Here is a 23,225-nt window from a genome sequence, read left to right as displayed (position 1 = left end):
GGAAGTGGTCTAAGTGGGGAGGGGAAAACTGAAAACTAGCAGTTATTTAAATTGAGGTTTGGAACTCTTAGTTATTGGTCTATTATCCAATTTACCGCATGGTGATGTCACCATGGAAAACAAACTCCTGCCCATACAAACCTGCTGATTAGAAAGTCCTGTGTAGATTGTATTTTTAACCAGTAACACTGATAAAAATAAAATAAAAACACATTTTGAGTGTGTTTCATCAGCTGTTGTACAAAATGATACAAAACACAGGAAAACAGAATTGACTGCACTGGGCCTTTAATGATGATGCCAAAGCAAGCATCACTATAAACAGATTGAATTTAAAGTCTGATAAATATTGTGAGGCCAACAAAACATGCCATGAAAAGCCATTTAATCATCTGTTTTGGTCAATGTATTGCATCTTGGGGAAAAGGAAGAAATGCTATGATGTGTTAAGGCAGTGAATGTAGAGAGTTCAAACAGACTCAACTGTCTCAGTATTCCTTTCATTGTATAATGATCATCCATAATTTGAATCACAAAATGCATCTTTGTACAATTGACTATTTAAAACTGACATATTTACAGTACATACGATAAAACATAATAGCTACATAATATTATTTGCAGCTTTGGTCAATTCTTAATTCTATTGCGACCCAACGCTAGAAAGGGGAAATCAGCAATAAGCAGTGTGCTCTGAGCCGTTATGTGTACATGGCTCCATGCAGATCTTCCAGTCTGTTTTCCCTCTGTTTTCTCCTGTCCTGTAACAGACAGAAATGCTCCATTTAGTAATGGGTTGACGCTGACCATTGCTGTGTCCCAAATGGCACCCTATTCCCTATCCAGTTCACTATTTATTTTGACCATGGCCCATACACCACTGCATAGTTAATAGGGTGCCATTTGGGACACATACCAAGTTTCAACTCTAAAAGGGAAAAGCACTTTGAATTCGATTTCCCAGGATAATGACAGATATCCTAGTTTCACACCCACCTTGTCCTTCTTGAACTCTTCATACTCTGGATTGTCGGTTGGTAGCTCGAGACGGCATAGTGGGCAAGAATTTGTCTGTGATGATAGACAGCAAGAGTTAGAGGGAATCTGCAAAGGTTATAGCCTAGTGGCTATAAGCTTTGGGCCCGTAATCGAAAGGTAACTGGTTCGAATTCCCAAGCTGACTAGGTGAAAAATCTGTTGAAGTGCCCTTGAGCAAGGCACTTAACCCCAATTGCTCCTGTAAATTGCTCTGGATAAGAGCATCTGCTAAAAGACAAAAATGTAAATGTTATACACAGTGTAGAAAACATTATGAACTCTTTCCATGACAGATTATCCAGGTGAAAGCTATGATCCCTTATTGATGTCACTTGTTAACCCCATAAGATCCACGCCCTGCTGAGATCTAAATAAGCATAATGAAACAATCCCCATAAAAATCTGCCAGTTTAAGCAAAAGATGTTTTTTTGCATTGGATGCATCTCAGTCCACCCCACCACATCCGCCAGAGTCGCACTTCCGCATCTGCAGTGAAAGTCGACAAGATATAGAGCGGTGTTTGTCAGACCATGAGACTTCCCGAAAATCGGTCTTCTCACAAAATCATCTGTAGCGCCCGAAAGGTAAATCGGTCTTCTCACAAAATCTGTAGCGTCAGAACGGTTAGGCAAAGTATTATGACCCATCTATGGAAAGAGGAGACTCTCACAAAGACAGGGTGTTCTCCGTTTTGATCTATAATCCCCACAAGCGTCTTGAGACTCGTCTGAAGTTGGTACAGCCGATCTGCCAACTTCTGCCTGTAGCGTCCTAACAGTTTACACACTAATATGACCCATCTGTGGAAAGGTGAGACTCGCATGAACATGTCTGTTGTTTTGCGCTAGGACACCCTCACAAGACTTGTCTGACGGTCCCCCGGTACCAGTTGAATTTTTTTAATGGAAGTACACTATACGATGCAATCGGAATGTATTCAGACCCCTTCCCCTTTTCCACATTTTGTTACGTTACAGCCTTAATCTAAAACAAAAATATTGCAAATTAATTTAAAAAATAACACTGAAATATGACATACATAAGTATTCAGACCCTTTGCTACGAGACTCAAAATTGAGCTCAGGTGCATCCTGTTTCCATTGATTCCTATAATTTGATTGGAGTACAACTGTGGTAAATTCAATTGATTGGACATGATTTGAAAAGGCACACCTGTCTATATAAGGTCCCACATTAGACAGTGCATGTCAGAGCAAAAACTAAGCAATGAGGTCGAAGAAATTGTCCGTAGAGCTCCAAGAAAGGATTGTGGCACAGCACAGATCTGGGGAAGGGTACCAAAACATTTCTGCAGAATTGAAGGTCCAAGAACACAGTGGCTTCCATCATTCTTAAATGGAAGAAGTTTGGAATCACCAAGACTTCCTAAAGCTGTCCGCCCAGCCAAACTGAGCAATCGGGGGAGAAGGGTCTTGGTCAGTGAGGTGACCAAGAACCTGATGGTCACTAACAGAGCTCCAGAGTTCCTCTGTGGAGAAGGGAGAACCTTCCAGAAGGACAACCATCTCTTCAGCACTCCACCAATCAGGCCTTTATGGTAGAGTGGCCAGACAGAAGCCACTCCTCAGTAAAAGGCAAATGACAGCCTGTTTGGAGTTTGCCAAAAGGCTGCTAATGACTCTTAGACCATGAGAAACAAGATTCTTTGGTCTGATAAAACCAAAATTGAACTCTTTGGCCTGAATTCCAAGCCCCACGTATGGAGGAAAACTGGCACCATCCCTATGGTGAAGCATGGTGGTGGCAGCATCATGCTGTGGGGATGTTTTTCAGCGGCAGGGACCGGGACTCAAATGGATCGAAGGAAAGATGAACGGAGCAAAGTACAGAGAGATACTTGATTAAAACCTGCTCCAGAGTACTCAGGACCTCAGACTGGGGCAAAGGTCCACCTTCCAAAAGGACACCATCTCTAGGACAATAGGACAATGACCCTAAGCACACAGCCAAGACAACACAGGAGTGGCTTCGAGACAAGTCTCAAAGTACTTGAGTGGCCCAGCGAGAGCCCGGACTTGAACCCGTTCAAACATCCCTAGAGAGACCTGAAAATAGCTGTGCAGCAACCCTCCCCATCCAACCTGACAGAGCTTGAGAGGATCTGCAGAGATGAATGGAAGAAACTCCCCAAAAACACAGGCTGTAAGGCTGTAGTCACTGCCAAAGGTGCTCAACTAAGTACTGATTAAAGGGTCTGAATACTTATGTAAATGTGATATATAAATAAATGTTTTAAAAAAAACATTTTACTTTGTCATTATGGGGTATTGTGTAGATTGAAGGGAAAAAACAATTTCATACATTTTAGATTAAGGCTGTAACGTAACAAAATGTGGGGTTTGAATACTTTCCGAATGCACTGTATATATGTAGACTTTTTAGTGACATAAATAAGGGGTTAAATACATAGAAATAACCATGTTTCTTGATCTTTCAGATATAGGACAGACACTTCAGAACAAACTTGTCTGATTTTTGGGGGGTGACTGTTCCATGTAATGAATCTATTAAATGCATTTGTATGGGCTGTTCTTTATGTTTAGTGCACTGTGTTCAGGTAATTAGTACATTCATTTGTACATACCATCAAACCTATATGTGAAAATGTATCCGTGTGTGTGACGAGTCAGTGGACAAGCCCTCACCTTCCCTAACCAGGGCAGGATACAACCAGAGTGAAAGAGGTGTTTGCAGGGCATCTCCCTCACTGTCTCCTGCTCCTCAAACTCCAGCAGACACACAGGACACTTCAGCCCTTTGTCTAGATGAGGGGGGAGCGAGTTCAATCCCACAGTCTGAAACATCCACAGGCAATTGACTACACTTGCAGACTACAGAGGTAGTCGTGCTTGCAATTATAATGAATTAAAATGAAATTTGGTACCACGTGAGACAGCATAGCATTTTGATAGTAGCATATAATTCCCAAATGTTTTTCACAGGTAATTAGCTAGAGGGTAGCTTATTCGTGCAGCAGGACTCACCTGCTTGCTCTGGGGATATGACAACCACAGGTAAGGTTTGGACAGCTGTTTTAGCAGCTGGGGGAGGAAGACGCTGGTCCCAGTCCGACAGGTCAAACGCTCCCGAGTCAATGTCGAGGCCCTGCATCAAAGACCTACACAGAGGTCAACAGGCAATGTAACAGTAGGTGGTGGTAAGGCACAATAACGTTGGATGCCAACCACCGATAAACCCCACCGAAGAAAAAGAACAGGCAATGTCAGCACAGATATTTCACCGGATGTATAAATGTGAAGCATCCGCTTGGCATTTCCCCTCATTACCAAATATTGTAGTGAGAAGAAGCCCAATGCCCGGCAGAAGATGGAACAAGATAGATTTTAGCCGACATTTTAGCCAACATAGCCAACATTCTCATCAATGAAAAAAATTGATCTCAATAAAGTTCTGTTGCCTAAACTAAAATCTGTTATTCAGAGTGGATTAAGTTTTGTAGACTTTACCCTTTGCAAAAGTTCGTGATTGGCTCTGCCTCTATTGCTTGTTCTGTACACTATGACTAATTTGTTCCCATTGGAAACGACAGGCTGTGGTCTATCTTGATTTAGTTATAAAACATCTTCAATGTAAGTCTCTCAGTGGCAGACAGTTAATGTAGGATATTATAAAATACAGAATGGATTGTGTTGCATCACTTGGGTTGTTAGCTAGTTAGTTAGATCTTTGAATCTCACCTGGCCAGTTCTAGTAGTGCATTCTGACGGTATTGTTCTTCGGGATTCGTTGGTTCACAGTCATGCTCATCAAAATAAGAAGCCATCTTCAGAATACCAATCTGTGGAGCGTCAATCAAACTATTTTCCTTAGCCACATTAGCTAACCATGAAGCTAATTTAATTAGACTCTTTTTGAATTTACTAAAAAGAGATTGAGCAAAATGACACTCAAAGCCCAAGCTACCTTCCGACCTCGAGTTGATTCGATAACGTTAGCAAGCTAGCTACACAGTTAGCGAGTTAGCTAATTCATTTAGCTAACCCCTATACTGCTCAACCACTCTCTCATTGAGCTGTTTTAGCCAACTTGTCGAAAACACAGAAATGTCCGTGAATACACGGTGCTATACTGCGACATCAAATTAAAGTCACACAAAAGTTGACTTACATTACCTGTGTTTTGTCATAACCTGAAATGTGCAGCAACTAGCCAGCTAGCTACACCACACTGTCTACCGGGTATGACAATGCACCATCACGTGACTTTTATCCGTCCTATCACACATTATGTGTGGGTGGGTGGGGTTCAGGATCTCTTTCTCTCGATTCAATTCAAAGGGCTTTATTGGCATGGGTGACGTTGTTTACATCGTCAAAGCAAGTCAAATATATAATAAATAAAAGTGAAATAAAACAATACAAAATGAACAGTAAACATTGCACACACAAAAGTTCCAAAGGAATAGAGACATATCAAATATCATATTATGGCTATGTACATTGTAACGACGTGCAAATAGTTACAGTAAAAAAGGGAAAATACATAAACATAAATATGGGTTGTATTTACAATGGTGTTTGTGCTTCACCGTTTTCCCTTTTCTTGTGGCAACAGGTCACAGATCGTGTTGCTGTGATGTGTGGTATTTCACACAGTAGATATGGGAGTTTATCAAAATTGGATTGTTTTCTAATTCTTTGTGAGTCTGTGTAATCTGAGGGAAATATGTGTCTTTAAAATGGTAATATATTTGGCACAAGGTTAGGAAGTGCCGCTCAGTTTCCACCTCATTTTGTTGCACATAGCTTGTCTTCTCCTGAGAGCCAGGTCTTCCTACGGCGGCCTCCCTCAGTAGCAAGGCCATGCTCACTGAATCTGTACATAGTCAAAGCTTTTCTTAATTTTGGGTCAGCCACAGGGGTCAGGTATTCTGCCACTGTGTACTTTCTGTTTAGGGCCAAATAGCATTCTAGTTTGATCTTTTCTTTTGTTAATTGTTTCTAATGTGTCAAGTAATTATCTTTATGTTTTCTCATGATTTTGTTGGGTCTAGTTGTGTTGCTGTCCTGGGATTATGTAGGGGCTGTTTGTGTTTGTGAACAGAGCCCTAGGACCAGATTGCATAGGGGACTATTCTCTAGGTTCATCTCTCAGTTGGTGATGGCTTTGATAATTAGCGGGTATCGGCCTAATTCTGCATGCATTATTTGGTGTTTTACGTTCTTCATGGAGGATGTTTTTGCAGAATTCTGCATGCAGAGTCCCTTCTTGCCTTGTCTCATATCGTTCACAGCTTTGTGGACGTTACCTGTGGTGCTGATGTTTAGGCTGAGGTATGCATAGTTTTTGTGTGTCTAGATGGAATTTGTAGTCCTGGTAACTGGACCTTTTTCGGAATCTCTCTCTCTCTCAAATAAAAAGTAACTTTATGGTGTACAAATGTAAATTGTACACACAACTGTCAGTTGTACATGTAATGGATGTGAAATGGCTAGCTAGTTAGCGGTGGTGCGCGCTAATAGCATTTCAATCGGTGACGTCACTCACTTTGAGACCTTGAAGTAGTGGTTCCCCTTGCTCTGCAAGGGCCGCGGCTTTTGTGGAGCGATGGGTAACAATGCTTCGAGGGTGACTGTTGACGTGTACAGAGCGTCCCTGGTTCGCGCCCCGGTCGGGGCAAGGGGACGGACGTAAAGTCTATACTGTTACATACACACAGTTTAAAATAAAGATTCTCTGCAGATATATCTGGTCAATTCTTTTTATTTTACAATGCACTACAGTTTTACATATATATTTCAAATACTAGTATGTCAAGAGTAAACAACAAAAGGGCAAGGGAAGTCTGTAACAAATATAAAATACAAAAAACAGATATTGGACAACTGAAGATATGTGATTTCTCAGCACTGTTTTTTTGATACTGTACACATTGATTACCTGTAAGACAATGAATGAAACATTAAATATAAATATTCACACTGCATTGCCCAAGTTGGCCTCAAACATAACCGCATTTTATGTACATATCAAAATTATGTGCATTTTCATATTTTTTTTGGGACTGTAAAAACAAAGAATGAAATTATGAGAAGAAATATAATTATGTGATGTCCCCTTACAGCTTAAATGGAATACTTTGAAACGGTCACACAATTCATCCAATGGGGATTTTTTACATTCCAAAGGCACAATATGTTTAATTTGAATTGACAAAACATTCACCTATACCAAATCTTATGGTGAGGCTGAAGCATTTCTGAGTATGAATGTGAAACCAGTGAGCCTGACCAACTAGGCCAGTTGAAGATGATGCCGAATGGGGAAGCAGCTGAGCTGGTGATGGTACCATTTCATTCAACGATCTACACACAGATCACAGAGCCTGAAATGCCTCTAAAAACAAACAATATCACAGATTGCATAGTTCAGAAAAGTCAACCCACAAAACCTAGTTTGAGCTTAGGTGGAAAACCTACAGCCTGAGTGCCAGTCTGTTTGTGCCATCATCATGCCAACTCCTTGTCACTCATTATCATGCCAAATGTTTGGCTTGACAATGACAGCAATGTATTTGACAAAAGCACAAACAGATCTGGGACCAGGCTAGAAAACCTCACTCTTTATCTTCCGCCACTATTTCTGTCTTGACTGACTCCTTATTTCCTCTGAGGTCTCGCCTGCCCCTGTGTCTATCTCCATCCTCCATCTTCATTTCTTCCATGTCTTTTGCTCTGACAGACATTCTTGGATCCTAAGGCCCTGAGGTGGGTTGCCCTGCAGCAGGTTGCTCTCCGTTGTCAGGTCCAGATGCTGACCATACAATAATCCCAATGATGATGGCTGCCATGACGACCCCTACGCCAGTCAGCAACACTTTCATCTTCATGTGTTCCCACCACTTCTGCTGTTTCACTTTCCGAGCAGACTTTGAGAAAGCTTTACTCTGAAATCACATCATCATAAGATGTTAAAAGTTAGTCCGATGTTCATGCCAAGACCCTATGCCCCCGCCCCCCCCTCCTGAATATGGAGTGTATTCTATATATCTGCAATTGAGGCTGCGCTGCATTGTATATATTTTAAACTCCAGAAATAAACTATTATGTCATGAAACCCACCATTTTCTGACAATTCGGTAGACAGAAGTCTTTAGTTACAGTGCACACTACTTTCTCAATGTTTTTTCCAAAGAATCTAGACTGGTGTTTTTTTTTTTCTTCTTGGCACTGCTGTTTTGTTTATCCCAGTTACCCAGTCAGCCAGCCAGCAAGTCCTCAAAGAAATATGACTGTCTCCCACATGGCACCCTATTCCCTTTATAGTGCACTATTTTTGACCAGAGCCTCGGCAAAAGTAGTACACTATATAGGGAATATGGTGTGATTTGGGGCACAGCCACAGTCAGCCGCTCAGTGCGTTCTCAGAGAACTACAGCGCATTCGGGAATTATTCAGACCCCTTTACTTTTCCACATTTTGTTACGTTACGGCCTTATTCTAAAATGTATTAAATTGTTTTTTTCCCCTCATCAATCTACACACAACACCCCATAATGACAAAGCAAAAACTTTTTATTATTTTTTTTATATTTTTTTTTACAAATGTATAAAATAAAATAAAAACTGAAATAGACATTTACATAAGTAATCAGACCCTTTACTCAGTACTGTGTTGAAGCACCTTTGGCAATGATTAAAGCTTTGAGTCTTCTTGGGTATTACACTACAAGCTGTGTACACCTGCAGATTCTCTCAAGCTCTGTCAGGTTGAATGGGGAGTGTCGCTGCATAGCTATCTACAGGTCTCTCCAGAGATGTTCGATCGAGTTCAAGGTCTGGCTCAGTCTGGGCCACTCAAGAACATTCAGAGACTTGTCCCGAAGCCACTCCTGCGTTGTCTTGGCTGTGTGCTTAGGGTTATTGTCCTAATGGAATTTGAACCTTCGCCCTAGTCTGAGGTCTTGAGTGGTCTGGACCAGACTTTCATCAAAGATATCTCTGTACATTGCTCCGTTCATCTTTCCCTTGATCCTGACTAGTCTCCCAGTCCCTGCTGCTGAAAAACATCCCCACAGCATGATGATGCCACCACCATGCTTCACTGTAGGGATGGTGCCAGGTTTCCTCCAGACGTGATGCTTGGCATTCAGGCCAAAGAGTTCAAACTTGGTTCCTCAGACCAGAGAATCTTGTTTTAATGGTCTGAGAGTCCTTTATATTCCTTTTTGCAAAATCCAAACGGGCTGTCATTTGCATTTTACTGAGGGGTGGCTTCTGTCTGGCCACTCTACCATAAAGTCCTGACTGGTAAAGTGCTGCAGAGATGGTTTTCCTTCTGGAAGGTTCTCCCATCACCACAGAGGAACTCTGGAGCTCTGTCAGAGTGACCATCGGGTTCTTGGTCATCTCCCTGAACAAGGCCCTTATTTCCCAATTGCTCTGTTTGGCCGGGCAGTCAGCTCTAGAGAGAGTCTTGATGGTTCCAAACTTATTCCATTGAAAAATGGAGGCCACTGTGTTCTTGGGGACCTTCAATGTTGAAGACATTTTTTGGTACCCTTCCCCAGATCTGTGCATCGACACAATCCTGTCTCGGAGCTCTACGGACAATTGCTTCAACGTCATGGCTTGGTTTTTGCTCTGTGATGCATTGTCAACTGTGGGACATAATATAAACGTGTGTGCCTTTCCAAATCATGTCCAATTAATTGAATTTACAGGTGGACTCCAATCAAGTTGTAGAAACATCTCAAAGATGATCAATGGAAACAGGATGCACCTGAGCTCAATTTCAAATCTCATAGCAAAGGGTCTGAATACTTAAATAAGGTATTTCTAAAAATCTGTTTTTGCTTTGTCATTATGAGGTATTGTGCATAGATTGATGAGATTAAACAAATAATTATATTTTAGAATAAGGCTGTAACATAACATAACACATAACTCCCCAGCCTGCCTGGCTGGGGAGTGATGTGGGAACGCTGCGACCTGGTTGGTTGACCCTAGGGTTGACCAGGACGGACATGTGCCCCGTGGCACGTCCTGGACACCCCTCTCATAATACAGAGGGAGACCAGTGGGTTTCATTAATCTTACAACAATAGGAAATACCTTTCTAAAAATATCACTGCAAACCACAATCAGGATGTAAATTGTCCATTATTTTTCGCCTCCAACTCCACCTAATGTGTATTTATAGACAGCAATATGACATTTCCTGGCTATTCCCTGGACTCGTATGGAACATTGGAAAACTACCATGAGACACACCAAAGAAGAATTCCAAAGGAGAAACATTTTGTGCTATTGTGTCTCTCTGAAACCCACCTAAGGTTTTACCGGTATTATAGCATTGCAATCATCAAAGTACGGCCTTCAAAGTTAGTATCTTAAAATTATGTTTATGTTTTATATTAAGTCATGATTTGGTTCCATTAAGACGTCTCTTATTACACCTCTTAATTTAGGGTACGTCCCAAATGGCACCTTATTCCCGATATAGTGCACTTCTTTTGACCAGAGCCCTATAGGCCCTGTTCAAAGGTAGTAGACTATCGAGGAATACGGTGCCATTTGGGGAGCACCCATAAAGTACAACAATCACCTTCTCCAGAAGTTCGTCTGCCCTGTTATCAAGATCTCCCAGCTTGCCTGACCTCTCGGCAGCCTTGTTGAGGTTATCTAGCATGATCACCTTCACCTCCTCCACCTCATCCTGGGCCTGCTGCAGGCGGTTCTTCCCATTCTCCTGAACACACAACAAACAAGTTGAGGTTAATGGAAGATACATCCTGGTAAGGCCACATGACTTAATTGGAACCACTTCTGATTTTGTGCATATTTGATGTATGATTTACAAGTATTTGAATAGGGGTAGGTACGGACACATTGATTGACACAATGAATAGCTCACATACATTTTTTCAACATCTGTCCCCGTCTTTGTGTTACCATGTTAAAGGTGATATTTTATATCATTAACAACATTGCATTGTTCACATTAACATTAATTATTAGTCATAATGGCTGAGAGATTAAGCTTCCATAGGGGGAAAACAGGACAGAACAGGAAGATGACGGCCAACAACTGATCTGGGGCAGGTGAGCCTGGACATCTGGATGACTTGGACGGTTCTGATTACTGTAAGCTCTGACTTTCTGAAGGAACATGGTGGCACGCTACAGCTTTACAAACAAATAACCACTTTAGCCTGGGGGAACAAAGGTTGGGCAACCCACTGTGACAATGACACTCTTGCGTGCCACCAAAATCTACTATAGCGGCCACATCCTAACTGCGAGATGTGCACGCTTCACTTAACTTTCAGGGAAATACATTGATTGATATCAATGGAAGGCTTGAACGAAGACTCACAAATCTCAAGATAGGATTCAGGCCTACATGTACTGTAGGCGAATAAGAAGGCCTACTTAAAACAGGATATTTAGGCAGTATAATAATAGACTGAACATAACATAATTTATATCCTGACGGGACTATCCCTGACTTTTTTCACTCTGTGCCGGACAGGGAAGTGAGTGTTTCAGCAGTCAAGGATGCTGACTTGCGCTGACACTTACAGGAAACCAAGAGAACAAACAAAACAAGTACAATCTCAGTGACTCCATATCTCACTGTCAATAACACCCTTTCAGACTCACAGAACCGGAATGAGATATGGCCAGGTTAGAACACTAGTTCAGTGCCCTCGTAGAGACAAGTTAGGACTAGCTGTTATACATTACCGGTCAATACATCATGAGTTATACAAGTTTTAATGAAAGGTGCATTTCTTTCCCATTTGTATTTACTATTACAGCTGTCATATGGTGAATAGGCTACTGGTTTGGTTTGGTGAAATTGGATTGAAACATACATTTTGAGGAAATGCGTTTCACTGTTTTAGTTCGGCCCCCACCAATTAAGTTTTCATAGCTGAGGAATAGTCTGTGTTTAAAAATCAACCGGCGACAAAATCTTAACACAGGAACTGCTGCCTTTTCCAGTTCTCCTCCTTGCTTCCTTCCTCCCTTCACTCCCTTCCTCACTCACTCACTCCAGCCTCAACAGAGTACCTAGCATTTAGCTAGGAAACCCCCTCTCACAAATCGACAATATGTATTTTTACATGTCTCGTTCAATCAAGCAGACAGGGATAGTCTGCTCATGGACTTTACAGATATGTATAGGATAGACTAACAGACCTGGGTCTATAACTGTTATCCACAGAATACACATTGTAATTTCATCAACTAGCATAATAGAACATATCTAACCATTTAAGTTTGGTTGATTGAGTGCTACTCTAACTTATTAACCTGACCCTCTAATGACACTTACAAACCATTTTCATAAAAACTCACATGGGTCTGTATAAAATAATCTATTTGCATGAATTTGTTTGAATTGTGTATGATCTCTCATAAATTAAAACCAAAACTAAAATAAAAAAGGCAATATTATGACTGTAGCACACGGCCTTTAAATAAGGTGTATTTTACATAAAATCAGTCAAATTCAATGTGGGAAAACGGTCTAATGTAATTCAACGCAAGGCTGTAGCTTAATGTAGTGACAGTCACAACAACAACAAACGCTTCTGAGCCTACGGGTACCGTGTGTGCAATAGGTGCAGAAACTAAATTATGAAAACATAAACATATTAATATACTATTTTTTATTCTTTAATTTGCTGAAAATAAAAATATATATAAACTTACCATTGTTCTCCCGTCACTATCTCTATTCCTGTCCAAAACTGTCACCGAAACCAATGCATTGAGAGGAGCGTCTTGGCATAAACCTTTGTGTCAGAACAAACGTTGCGTTTAACCAAGGTGGCTTTCAGATATCGCAAAGTTGATTTTCACCCTCTCTCATTTGTAGTTGATTATAGTTAGTTTCTATCTTTCTTTTAGTCGATATTCTTTCTTTTTCCTGGTCTGGTCTCTCACGCTTTCACTGCAGTCTGCTGGTCGGGTCGGGTGACACTTTCCCACACTACCCCTATCTGGAAGTCAACAGAACAGACCCTTTGACGTCGTGGCCTTACGTCACTGTATTTGAATGATGGGTATTTGATCATGGATCAGACTTCCTAAGTGAAAGGGAAAAACGTACACCTCGCCTATACCATTTAAACTTCTACTACTCTATTGTAGAGTCTTGTAAATGATATATTCATATTCAGCCATTTACTTTGACTTTTCTTTCACCACAGCCTACTATGACAGTAGCTAGTCTAATGAGTATATGACCATAGTCAGCCTTTTGATTAAGCATCAAACACATAGAAGGGCTTGAAAACAAAAACAAAAAACACAATGTAATGAAATTAAACATTTTAGGACAATTTGGTAGCCATTCAACAGGCTCCAAAACTCAAACAATGGGGTCCCAGTCTGTGTTCACTGTCACCAATGATCAGTATATGGTGGCTCTCAGTGGTGGAAAAAGTACTCAATTGTCATACTTGAGTAAAAGTAAAGACACCTTCATAGAAAATGACGAAAGTAAAAGTGAAAGTCACCCAGTAAAATACTACTTGAGTAAAAGTCTAAAAGTATTTGGTTTTAAATATACCTAAGTATTAAAAGTAAACGGAATTGTTCAAATGTACTTAAGTATCAAAAGTAAAAGTATAGACCATTTCAAAATTCATTATATTAAGCAAAACAGATTGCACAATTTTCTTATATTTTTATTGATGGATTTCCAGGGGCACACTCCAACACTCAGACATAATTTAGAAACAAAGCATTTGTGTTTAGTGAGCACCAGATTAGAGGCAGTAGGGATGACCATGTATGTTCTCTTGATAAGTGTGTGAATTCGACCATTTTACTGTCAAAATATAACAAGTACTTTTAGGTGTCAGGAAAAATTTAAGAAGGAAAAAGAACATTATTTTTCTTTAGGAATGTAGTGAAGTAAAAGTAAAAGTTGGTAAAAAAAAATATATAAATAGTAAAGTACAGATAGCCAAAAAAACTACTTAAGTAAAAATACTTAAAAGTACTACTTAAGTACTTTACACCACTGGTGGCACTGAAAACATGGTGTTATAGGCAACCAACTTCCATCCAAAATTCCTTGTTCTTCTAGTGTCCACCCTGTTCTGTTAATACTATTTTATCATTCTAGCTGAACTCAAAAAGGTCAATGTGTGGTTTCCTTAACCTGTTATACTTCAGTTATAATACATAACAAATAGCCTTATGACAACTGACATACAGTAACAGAGTCATAATATTACACTTTCAAACAGGACATATAAGAGAGGAAGCAAGGAGTGGAGTTAGAGATCACAAACCACACTTGAAAAAATAAACATGAAATTGAAAGTGAAGTAATAACAGTAAGAGGAAGTAGAGCTTTTCTCACAGTTAAACAAAAAAAAAAATGTATATTCCATTTGCTAGCGACTGCCCAACATTGCAGTAGGGACTTGCAGTCAGAGTAATTTGATCACTGAGTTGAATGCATATTATTTCATGACTTCAACATAACAACTATTCCCCTGTCAGGATTGTGAGACATAAAACCAAAACAGGAACACGAATGTGAACGGAAACCACGCTTTTTGTCAGATTGCACTATACATGTATATGCTTGGTATGTTTGTAATCAAGGTCATGCAAGACGTCTGTGGTCCTCCAATATGACTTTAAAGCAACACTAACATTAGGTTTTCATATATGTTCATTAACTGTCCTTTAATTGAAATTACACTAAAGAAAAAATAAATAGGTTACCTAAGGAGGCAGGATTTTCTCTGGATCGCCGCCATCTGTCAACATTGACTTAATGGTAAACATGAATAAGAGCTATAACCCTGGCTGCCTGCCTTGGCTTTATCAGAGCAGACTAGAATTGACCCCAGGGTTGGGCCCCTGATTGTGTTGGGGGCAGGGATGGACTGGGACCTCAAAGTAACACACTGCTAATTTTCCCCTTGAGGCCACCATTATTAGGCCATTAATGATAATTCTATGCAAAACCCCCAATTTAGACTGATCCACTGGGTTAAAGATGGACCGGGCCATCATGGAATTTACCTAAACTGGCTAATGGCCAGTATGTTTCTGTATGAGGGTAGATGACAGCCACCACGTGAGGCTGTGCCATGTCGTGTGGTACTAACCAGACTCTCTGACGCCCGGTTTACAATGGGTCAATTCTGGGTCCGCTCCACACCAACACAAAGAACATATTCAGCCCAGTCTGGCCTCCCTCTCCATCATTGTGTAATATGGAGAACTTAGGATGATGTTATGCTGTGTTCAAAACAACTGGGAACTCAGAAATCATATACTTACGACTTCAGTGCATTCAAAACAACTGGGAACTCTGGGGAAAAAAACAATGCCTCTTCGCTTGACATCATGGGAACTTTTTGGAGAAATGTCCTCTGGTCTGACGAAACAAAAATAGAACTGTTTGGCCATAATGACCATCGTTATGTTTGGAGGAAAAATGGGAGGCTTGCAAGCAGAAGACCACCATCCCAACCGTGAAGCATAGGGGTGGCAGCCTGCGAGGGTTAACACGCTTAAATGTCTTACTCATGTCGGCCGCGGATGAGAGCCCACAGTCCTTGGTAGTGGGCCGCATCGGTGGCACAGTGTTATCCTCAAAGCGTGTCAAGGTGTTTAGCTTGTCCGGAAGCAAGACGTTGGTGTCTGCAACATGGCTGGTTTTCACTTTGTAGTCCATAATTGTCTGTAGACCCTGCCACATACGTCTCATGTCTGACCTCTCCAAATCTCCATCAATGTGTGATATCTCACAGCACAGATCTCAGACGGGAAGAGGGATGAGGTTGCTTGGATGTGATCTACAATGTCATCTTTAATCACAATGTCTCAAGTGTTGTACTGTATGATGGATCACAGCAGTTGGAAATCTGATGACACATTATTTTTCGCAATAGCACTGATTCAACTTTGACATCCTCTCTACTCGTGTTTATCTCCAACAATGAATTTGAGGGTTTTTAACAAAGCACAGATATGTTCCGGGTAGCCTCTAAGAATAACATTGACGGATACGGTGAGTTTTTCAGGAAGTGTATAGGATATGTTGTACCCACTGTGACCATTAAAACCTACTTTAACCATAAACCATGGATAGATGGCAGCATTTGCGCAAAACTGAAAGCGTTGAATTGCGCCGTTGAATTGCGACTCTACTTTGTCTCTATACTGACGTGCCTGTTTAATTGCGTTACTTAGGGAATAACTACACTGTTTGTGTTCTGCCATATTCCCAGTCACCTTGCCATGGTTAAATGCGGTGGTTCACGCTTTCAATTTTGCGCAAATGCTGCCATCTATCCATGGTTTCTGGTTAAAGTAGGTTTTAATGGTCACAGTGGGTACAACATATCCTATACACTTCCTGAAAAACTCACCGTATCCGTCAATGTTATTCTTAGAGGCTACCCGGAACATATCTGTGCTTTGTTAAAAACCCTCAAATTCATTGTTGGAGATAAACAAGAGTAGAGAGGATGTCAAAGTTGAATCAGTGCTATTGCGAAAAATAATGTGTCATCAGATTTCCAACTGCTGTGATCCATCATACAGTACAACACTTGAGACATTGTGATTAAAGATGACATTGTAGATCACATCCAAGCAACCTCATCCCTCTTCCCGTCTGAGATCTGTGCTGTGAGATATCACACATTGATGGAGATTTGGTGAGGTCTATGCAAGGTGAGTAAAAATCCTAACAGTAAGCACCAACTGGAAAATCAAATACACTGCTCAACAAAATAAAGGGAACACTTAAACAACACAATGTAATTCCAAGTCAATCACACTTCTGTGAAATCAAACTGTCCACTTAGGAAGCAACACTGATTGACAATACATTTCACATGCTGTTGTGCAAATGGAGTAGACAACAGGTGGAAATTATAGGTAATTAGCAAGACACCCCCAATAAAGGAGTGGTTCTGCAGGTGGTGACCACAGACCACTTCTCAGTTCCTATGCTTCCTGGCTGATGTTTTGGTCACTTTTGAATGCTGGCGGTGCTTTCACTCTAGTGGTAGCATGAGACGGAGTCTACAACCCACACAAGTGGCTCAGGTAGTGCAGCTCATCCAGGATGGCACATCAATGCGAGCTGTGGCAAGGTTTGCTGTGTCTGTCAGCGTAGTGTCCAGAGCATGGAGGCGCTACCAGGAGACAGGCCAGTACATCAGGAGACGTGGAGGAGGCCGTAGGATGGCAACAACCCAGCAGCAGGACCGCTACCTCCGCCTTTGTGTAAGGAGGATCAGGAGGAGCACTGCCAGAGCCCTGAAAAATGACCTCCAGCAGGCCACAAATGTGCATGTGTATGCTCAAACGGTCAGAAACAGACTCCATGAGGGTAGTATGAGGGCCCGACGTCCACAGGTGGGGGTTGTGCTTACAGCCCAACACCGTGCAGGACGTTTGGCATTTGCCAGAGAACACCAAGATTGGCAAATTCGCCACTGGCGCCCTGTGCTCTTCACAGATGAAAGCAGGTTCACACTGAGCACGTGACAGACGTAACAGTCTGGAGACGCTGTGGAGAACGTTCTGCTGCCTGCAACATCCTTCAGCATGACCGGTTTGGCGGTGGGTCAGTCATGGTGTGGGGTGGCATTTCTTTGGGGGGCCGCACAGCCCTCCATGTGCTCGCCAGAGGTAGCCTGACTGCCATTAGGTACCGAGATGAGATCCTCAGACACCTTGTGAGACCATATGCTGGTGCGTTTGGCCCTGGGTTCCTCCTAATGCAAGACAATGCTAGACCTCATGTGGCTGGAGTGTCAGCAGGTCCTGCAAGAGGAAGGCATTGATGCTATGGACTGGCCCGCCCGTTCCCCAGACCTGAATCCAATTGAGCACTTCTTGGACATCATGTCTCGCTCCATCCACCAACGCTACGTTGCACCACAGACTGTCCAGGAGTTGCCGGATGCTTTAGTCCAGGTCTGGGAGGAGATCCCTCAGGAGACCATCCGCCACCTCATCAGGATCATGTCCAGGCGTTGTAGGGAGGTCATACAGGCACGTGGAGACCACACACACTACTGAGCCTCATTTTGACTTGTTTTAAGGACATTACATCAAAGTTGGATCAGCCTGTAGTGTGGTTTTCCACTTTAATTTTGAGTGTGACTCCAAATCCAGACCTCCATGGGTTGATAAATGTGATTTCCATTGATAATTTGTGTGATTTTGTTGACAGCACATTCAACTAAGAAAAAGAGTTTAATAAGAACATTTCATTCAGATGTAGGATGTGTTATTTTAGTGTTCCCTTTATTTTTTTGAGCAGTGTATATAGTCCAAGAAAATACTGTTAAGGATTCCACCAAATATATTAAATATTAGTTTAAAAACTCTTGTAACACTGACTGTTGTGGTAATGGCTCAACTATTCTGTTCTGTCAACTCACAAAGAAAGCTCTTCTTCAAGACTTCCTAGTTTCCGCTTAGCTTATTAAGTGATCCTAGTAGTAAGAACACAGTAAAAACAATTAAGGAATTTCCCATGGTGCATTCAACAACTGTACCAACCTCTGTGTTAGGGTCACAAGAGGAAGACACGGTAAAACTATGATCAGGCAGAAACCATTTGAGATAACAAAATAATTAACAAAATCACTGTGGAAGTAGATGCTATTTATTCTATAATTAATCAGATATAACATGATTGAACTCCATCAATGAATGAAAAATAATAGAATTCTATAGCAATTGAAACTGGCCCAAATTCCCAATACATCCTAATTGTCTAAAATACAATTATAGCTCTAAACCACATATCTACTGATAGGACTCTGGGGGGGTCAATATAATTTTCTTTAATTGGTGTTGTTGATTAAAAACATTAATACAGTCATATGAAAAACAAAAAAGAAAAGATGTTCAGTAGGGATGAGAAAAATATAACAATAAATAGCCTCAAATTAACCTCATTGTTACACTACTGGAATGGTTTAGGGCCCCATGTGGGTGCTTTACAAATGTATATACAGGTATGATAACTATATACAAGCATGGGAGTTAACTCCTTGACCTCCCCAAAGCATGGCTGGTATTGTAACATTGGAGTGGACAGTGAGAGGAGTTAAAACCCATAAGTAGTTAAAGAATACAGGTGGGCCTACCAAAAGCTACTATGCAAAGCTATGAGATGGCTGACAGTAGTCCTAGGAGCTTGAGACACTCGTTTGGACCAGCAAGGGGAGTTGTTAGCTGTTCAATTCCACCTCTCACAACAGGTTGTCTGGAGTTAGCCAGAGTTTCCAAGGCCTGAGTACATGGACCATGAGAACCCACATTAAGTCATGACATGAGTTCCCGCAGTTTGTGTATGATGGAGTATCAGGTCATGGATCGAGGTCAAAAGGCTCTCATGCTTCTTCAGACTCTCCATTCCCTCTCTCAAATCCCCCTTTCTTTCACTATACCATTGCAGCTAAGTTTTCCCCATCTTTCAAAACAAAAAAACCCACTGACATCCTCTCTAGCAACCAGCTCAGCTAAAACACATTGAAACACAGTGGGGAAAAACATTACTAGTTTGGTCTTTTAGTAGGTTTGGGAAGTGGGGGAACAGGGGAGCTGGTTGGGATGACGCCAGTGCTGAGCAGTACGATGATGAGGATTATGACGAGGACAATGACCACGATCACCACCCACAGCTTCATGTTCTTCCACCAGTAGGAGCGAGCCACCTTCTGGGACGTGTGCTTGAAGTCCTCAGCCTGAGGGAGAGATGGGATGCTACTAGGAACTCGCTCACAGAAGTTCTACCATTTGCAACGTTTTGCAGTAATCGATGCTTTGTAAACTGCAGATATGTAGTCTACACATTTCAGAGAGTTTGTGGCCTGTAATTTGATTTAAAAATATATATATATTTTTTTTTAAATGTACACCTTGAACAAACCCACATCATGGTTCACTATTTAGGTCCATTAAATACTTTAGGTATCAATAATTGGATGTACTATGACGTTATAGTAGATGTTAAGTGAGGACAAATGAATGCAGCGAGGAGCACATGATGAGGAGAGAGACAATGTAGAACAGAGATGTATAGAGATGTGGAGCAGTGTTGCAGGACTGACTGACCCCAGCCTGCAGGTCCTCTGACTTGCCCATCAAGTCGTCCAGCCTCTCTCCCCGGGCCAGGATCCGGTCCACGTTCTGGGTCATGATGTCCTTCACTCCCTCCACCTGAGACTGCAGGGTCCTCACCTTGTCCTGCTCCACCACCTCTCCCTGCTCCTGGAGATCGACAGACAGAGGCGAGAGAGGTCAATGACGAAAATACACTTCAGCAGTCATCCAGCACGTGTTTTCATAAACTGAGGATATCTGTGTGAAATATAGACCATCAAGACAATAGTAAAGGACTCAAGTACTCAAATGCTGCTAGTGGGCTGACTGGGGTTATGGTGTAGATTATTCCTACAAAGCTTTATCAACAATCCATTAACAGTAGTAAGAAGAGAACCCTGTGGGGAAGTTTTACACCTGTATCACTTCTCAAATAACCTTTTACGGTCTAGTCAGAAGAATGTCCATATCTTTATGTCATAGCTGCCTTTGAATGATCACGTAAGACCTGCACAAAAATAACAGATGCACACAAGATCCAATGAAAATCTGTCAGGAATATATATTTTAAATTGACAGTACATGTCTGAAGGTCCCTGTAAGCCAGGAAATGCTATTTTTGACATCCAGAGCCAGTTAGTTTTCTGAGGAACTTCACTACACTCAAAAGTGCAAAAGAATCGATTAGACGTTGCTGACGTGTTAGGCTTTGTATGCGAGACAAAGAGAAAGGAGTGAGTGTGCATGTTGCAATTATTTTTTTCTTTCTCCAAACCCCATGAGCAGGCTCACCGGCCTAAAAAACACAGGCGTCTCCAGGAAACGGTAAGCTTTGCTGCGTCACAACCTGGCTCCCTCCCTCCCCCTCCCCCCTCAGTCTCCTCCCTCGTTCCTTCACAACCTGCTTTCCCCTGACACAGGGCTTTGCCTGTATGAGGCCCACTAAATGGTCGACTGCTATCAAATGACAAGTCCCACCAAGAGAGAAACATTACATACTGACAAAGGAAGTTCACTGGCGTTAGAGAGTTTAGCAGACTACACACAGTATCTTATTCAAATACTTGAGAAACAGGCCTTTTGAAGCTTTGAAAGTCCTTCAACTGGTTAGAGATCCAAACTCACAACACACAGCACTACCTCGGCATGACGGCTGTCCTTGACAGAGATAAATCAAACAGATGTTTGCTGACATAAATGAGGAAATCATGTAGATGAATTATGGATCTTTGGTCAGTAAATAAGTGCCAGTCTGTTTGTGATATGACAACTCCTTGGCATGCCAAACAGGATGAACAGGGGTTAAGCACTTGATTTGTGTTCCACTTTGCTCTAAAATGTACTTGTAAATACGAAGTCATTTCCCTCACATTTTGGTCAGTTACAATATGCAAATGAAAATGTATCAGGTTTTAATTTTTGTTCTAAAGTGCATCTCATGGATATTGTGGATGGACTCATGAATCAGACATTTATGTTTAAGTAATCTCTGAACCTCAACCCAGAACCAAACTCTTGGGTACACGCTGGCCTGTGTCTAGCTAATGGATTTTGGATAAACTAATGCTGAAGAGCCTATCAAGTGGTCTGTCTACAATCTACCCCCCAAGACCATACAACCCAGGCAACAGACACCAGGCAAGCAATATTAGGCATACCAACCTGCCCACTTCCTTGTGAATGGTCTAAACTCAGCTCTAGCTCAGAAGTAGAAAATAGCCTAGGTTCCATCCTGTGCATATACGTTTCTTCATTTGGAGAGTATGATGAGTCAACAGGCTGACGAATTACCAAACAAATAAACCATTTACTGTAATAACTGTTTCATGTTAACAGAGATGAAGGGAACGAACAATCCAGGTACAGGCAAGAAAGGCCAAATGTATGTTTGTGTTAGTTTAGCTGAAGTCCCCCTTGTAGTGGAAATTCAAAACTTGACATCCACTCCTGATGGGAAAGTACAGTACAGTAATCCACACTAAATTCATTACGGGTTTCTCCAAGTATTCCCCCATAGAGCCCATAAAAAGTAAGGTGTAGTATTTGAGTTTGGTATATTTGACTATCCTCCTATATTTTCCAGCTGACGATTCAAGCGAAAATCGTTGAAGTGTTACATAATGACTCTTTATATGCTCTGACAGAGGTATACTTTCACCAATTGTTGTCGTTATGGAATAGATAGGCAACAATTAGTGGTGATTATCAAAACAAACACCCAAAGTAACAATTGGTGCACAGGCGCCATGTCAAATACACAAACGTTACAATTTAAATCATTCAAACTCAATCTTCCGCAAAAGCGATATTGCTAGCGACCTCTTGGTGAGATACAATGTGCGCAATGAATGAAGGTAAAACAGAAAATTTTCACAATTTCACAAACTAAGTAAGCAAAACAGGCGACTGTTGACCTGTTACATGTATTCTCAAGTGAGAAAGCTAGGCTATTAATGTGTGGATTCGATTGAGACTGGTTCAACAACACATCAGAAAAGAACAGACCGTTCCATGATCGGCACCTACCAAATCATTATCCATTGTCTTCGATCGTGGTTTATCGTAACCGGAGAGTTTATTATTTAAAATCCCGATGCATCCAATTAGTATAACTGTTCTTTATGGATAATGCGAGTTTGATGTTCTTGCTGAACAGCCTACGTTGACTCCTGCTGCTCATAAACTTTTTTTTCTTCCTTAAAGTAAAGTCCTTCGCCTTGACCCACCTCTTCGGGTCTTCTGCTTCCACTTTTTGCATCCTCACGAGGGCGTTGGAGCACGCCGTTCTCTGGTGCACCTGCAGCAGGTAAGATAATGGACCCAAATCAGAATGTCGTTGTGCTGGTTAGCCCACAAACTTTCACATCAGGATTCTTGATCATCGTTGGTATGTGCTGGGTGCTACAGTAAGGAACGGTTTCCTTTTTACCTGTAACTTCTGTGTGCAAGAACTGTATAAAATACAGCAGGTCGATTGACGTCAGCACCTCTATCTGCAGTCTGGATCGATGCCGCGTTCATAACTGGGAACTCGGACATCTCCGACTTCAGTACGTTCAAAACAACTGGGAACTCAGGAAAAAAAC

At 41.5% G+C, this 23,225-nt stretch overlaps 3 protein-coding genes across 4 annotated transcripts; all 3 read right to left on the bottom strand.

Annotated features, from left to right (window-relative positions):
* Positions 1-266: 266 nt before the first annotated feature.
* Positions 267-5,324, bottom strand: rnf181 (ring finger protein 181). Of its 2 annotated transcripts, none has more exons than XM_024438357.2 (6): positions 5,194-5,324; positions 4,759-4,859; positions 4,045-4,178; positions 3,706-3,821; positions 997-1,071; positions 267-761 (listed from the first exon to the last, which is right to left on the bottom strand). In XM_024438357.2, the coding sequence occupies exons 2-6, from the start codon at positions 4,842-4,844 to the stop codon at positions 702-704; spliced, it is 471 nt and encodes a 156-aa protein (XP_024294125.2). In that variant the 5' UTR covers positions 4,845-4,859; positions 5,194-5,324; the 3' UTR covers positions 267-701. The 2 variants fall into 2 exon arrangements, with proteins under 2 accessions (XP_024294125.2, XP_024294126.2); XM_024438358.2 differs by having other exon boundaries at positions 5,189-5,294.
* A 1,444-nt stretch (positions 5,325-6,768) lies between these two features.
* Positions 6,769-13,042, bottom strand: LOC112262675 (vesicle-associated membrane protein 5-like). The gene is made up of 3 exons (XM_024438356.2): positions 12,745-13,042; positions 10,628-10,771; positions 6,769-7,967 (listed from the first exon to the last, which is right to left on the bottom strand). The coding sequence occupies exons 1-3, from the start codon at positions 12,745-12,747 to the stop codon at positions 7,776-7,778; spliced, it is 339 nt and encodes a 112-aa protein (XP_024294124.1). The 5' UTR covers positions 12,748-13,042; the 3' UTR covers positions 6,769-7,775.
* Positions 13,043-18,678: 5,636 nt separating this feature from the next.
* On the bottom strand, positions 18,679-22,898 carry LOC112262674 (vesicle-associated membrane protein 8-like). The gene is made up of 3 exons (XM_024438355.2): positions 22,666-22,898; positions 20,152-20,307; positions 18,679-19,781 (listed from the first exon to the last, which is right to left on the bottom strand). Exons 1-3 carry the CDS (start codon positions 22,678-22,680, stop codon positions 19,593-19,595), a joined length of 360 nt encoding a protein of 119 aa, XP_024294123.1. The 5' UTR covers positions 22,681-22,898; the 3' UTR covers positions 18,679-19,592.
* Positions 22,899-23,225: the final 327 nt, after the last annotated feature.

The sequence above is a fragment of the Oncorhynchus tshawytscha genome, linkage group LG12, assembly GCF_018296145.1.
Source record: "Oncorhynchus tshawytscha isolate Ot180627B linkage group LG12, Otsh_v2.0, whole genome shotgun sequence".
Lineage (NCBI taxonomy): Eukaryota > Metazoa > Chordata > Actinopteri > Salmoniformes > Salmonidae > Oncorhynchus > Oncorhynchus tshawytscha.
This window is presented reverse-complemented; position numbering and strand designations above follow the sequence as displayed.

Coding starts and splice junctions, on each gene's coding strand:
- rnf181 (XM_024438357.2), bottom strand. CDS start 4,844: ATGGCTTCTTATTTTGATGAGCATGACTGTGAACCAACGAATCCCGAA. Junction 3,822..4,044: donor CATATCCCCAGAGCAAGCAG/GTGAGTCCTGCT, acceptor CCCCTCATCTAG/ACAAAGGGCTGAAGTGTCCT. Junction 1,072..3,705: donor TCCTGCCCTGGTTAGGGAAG/GTGAGGGCTTGT, acceptor CTATCATCACAG/ACAAATTCTTGCCCACTATG.
- LOC112262675 (XM_024438356.2), bottom strand. Junction 7,968..10,627: donor CAGACGAACTTCTGGAGAAG/GTGATTGTTGTA, acceptor ATGTGATTTCAG/AGTAAAGCTTTCTCAAAGTC.
- LOC112262674 (XM_024438355.2), bottom strand. Junction 19,782..20,151: donor CAGAGGACCTGCAGGCTGGG/GTCAGTCAGTCC, acceptor TCTCTCCCTCAG/GCTGAGGACTTCAAGCACAC.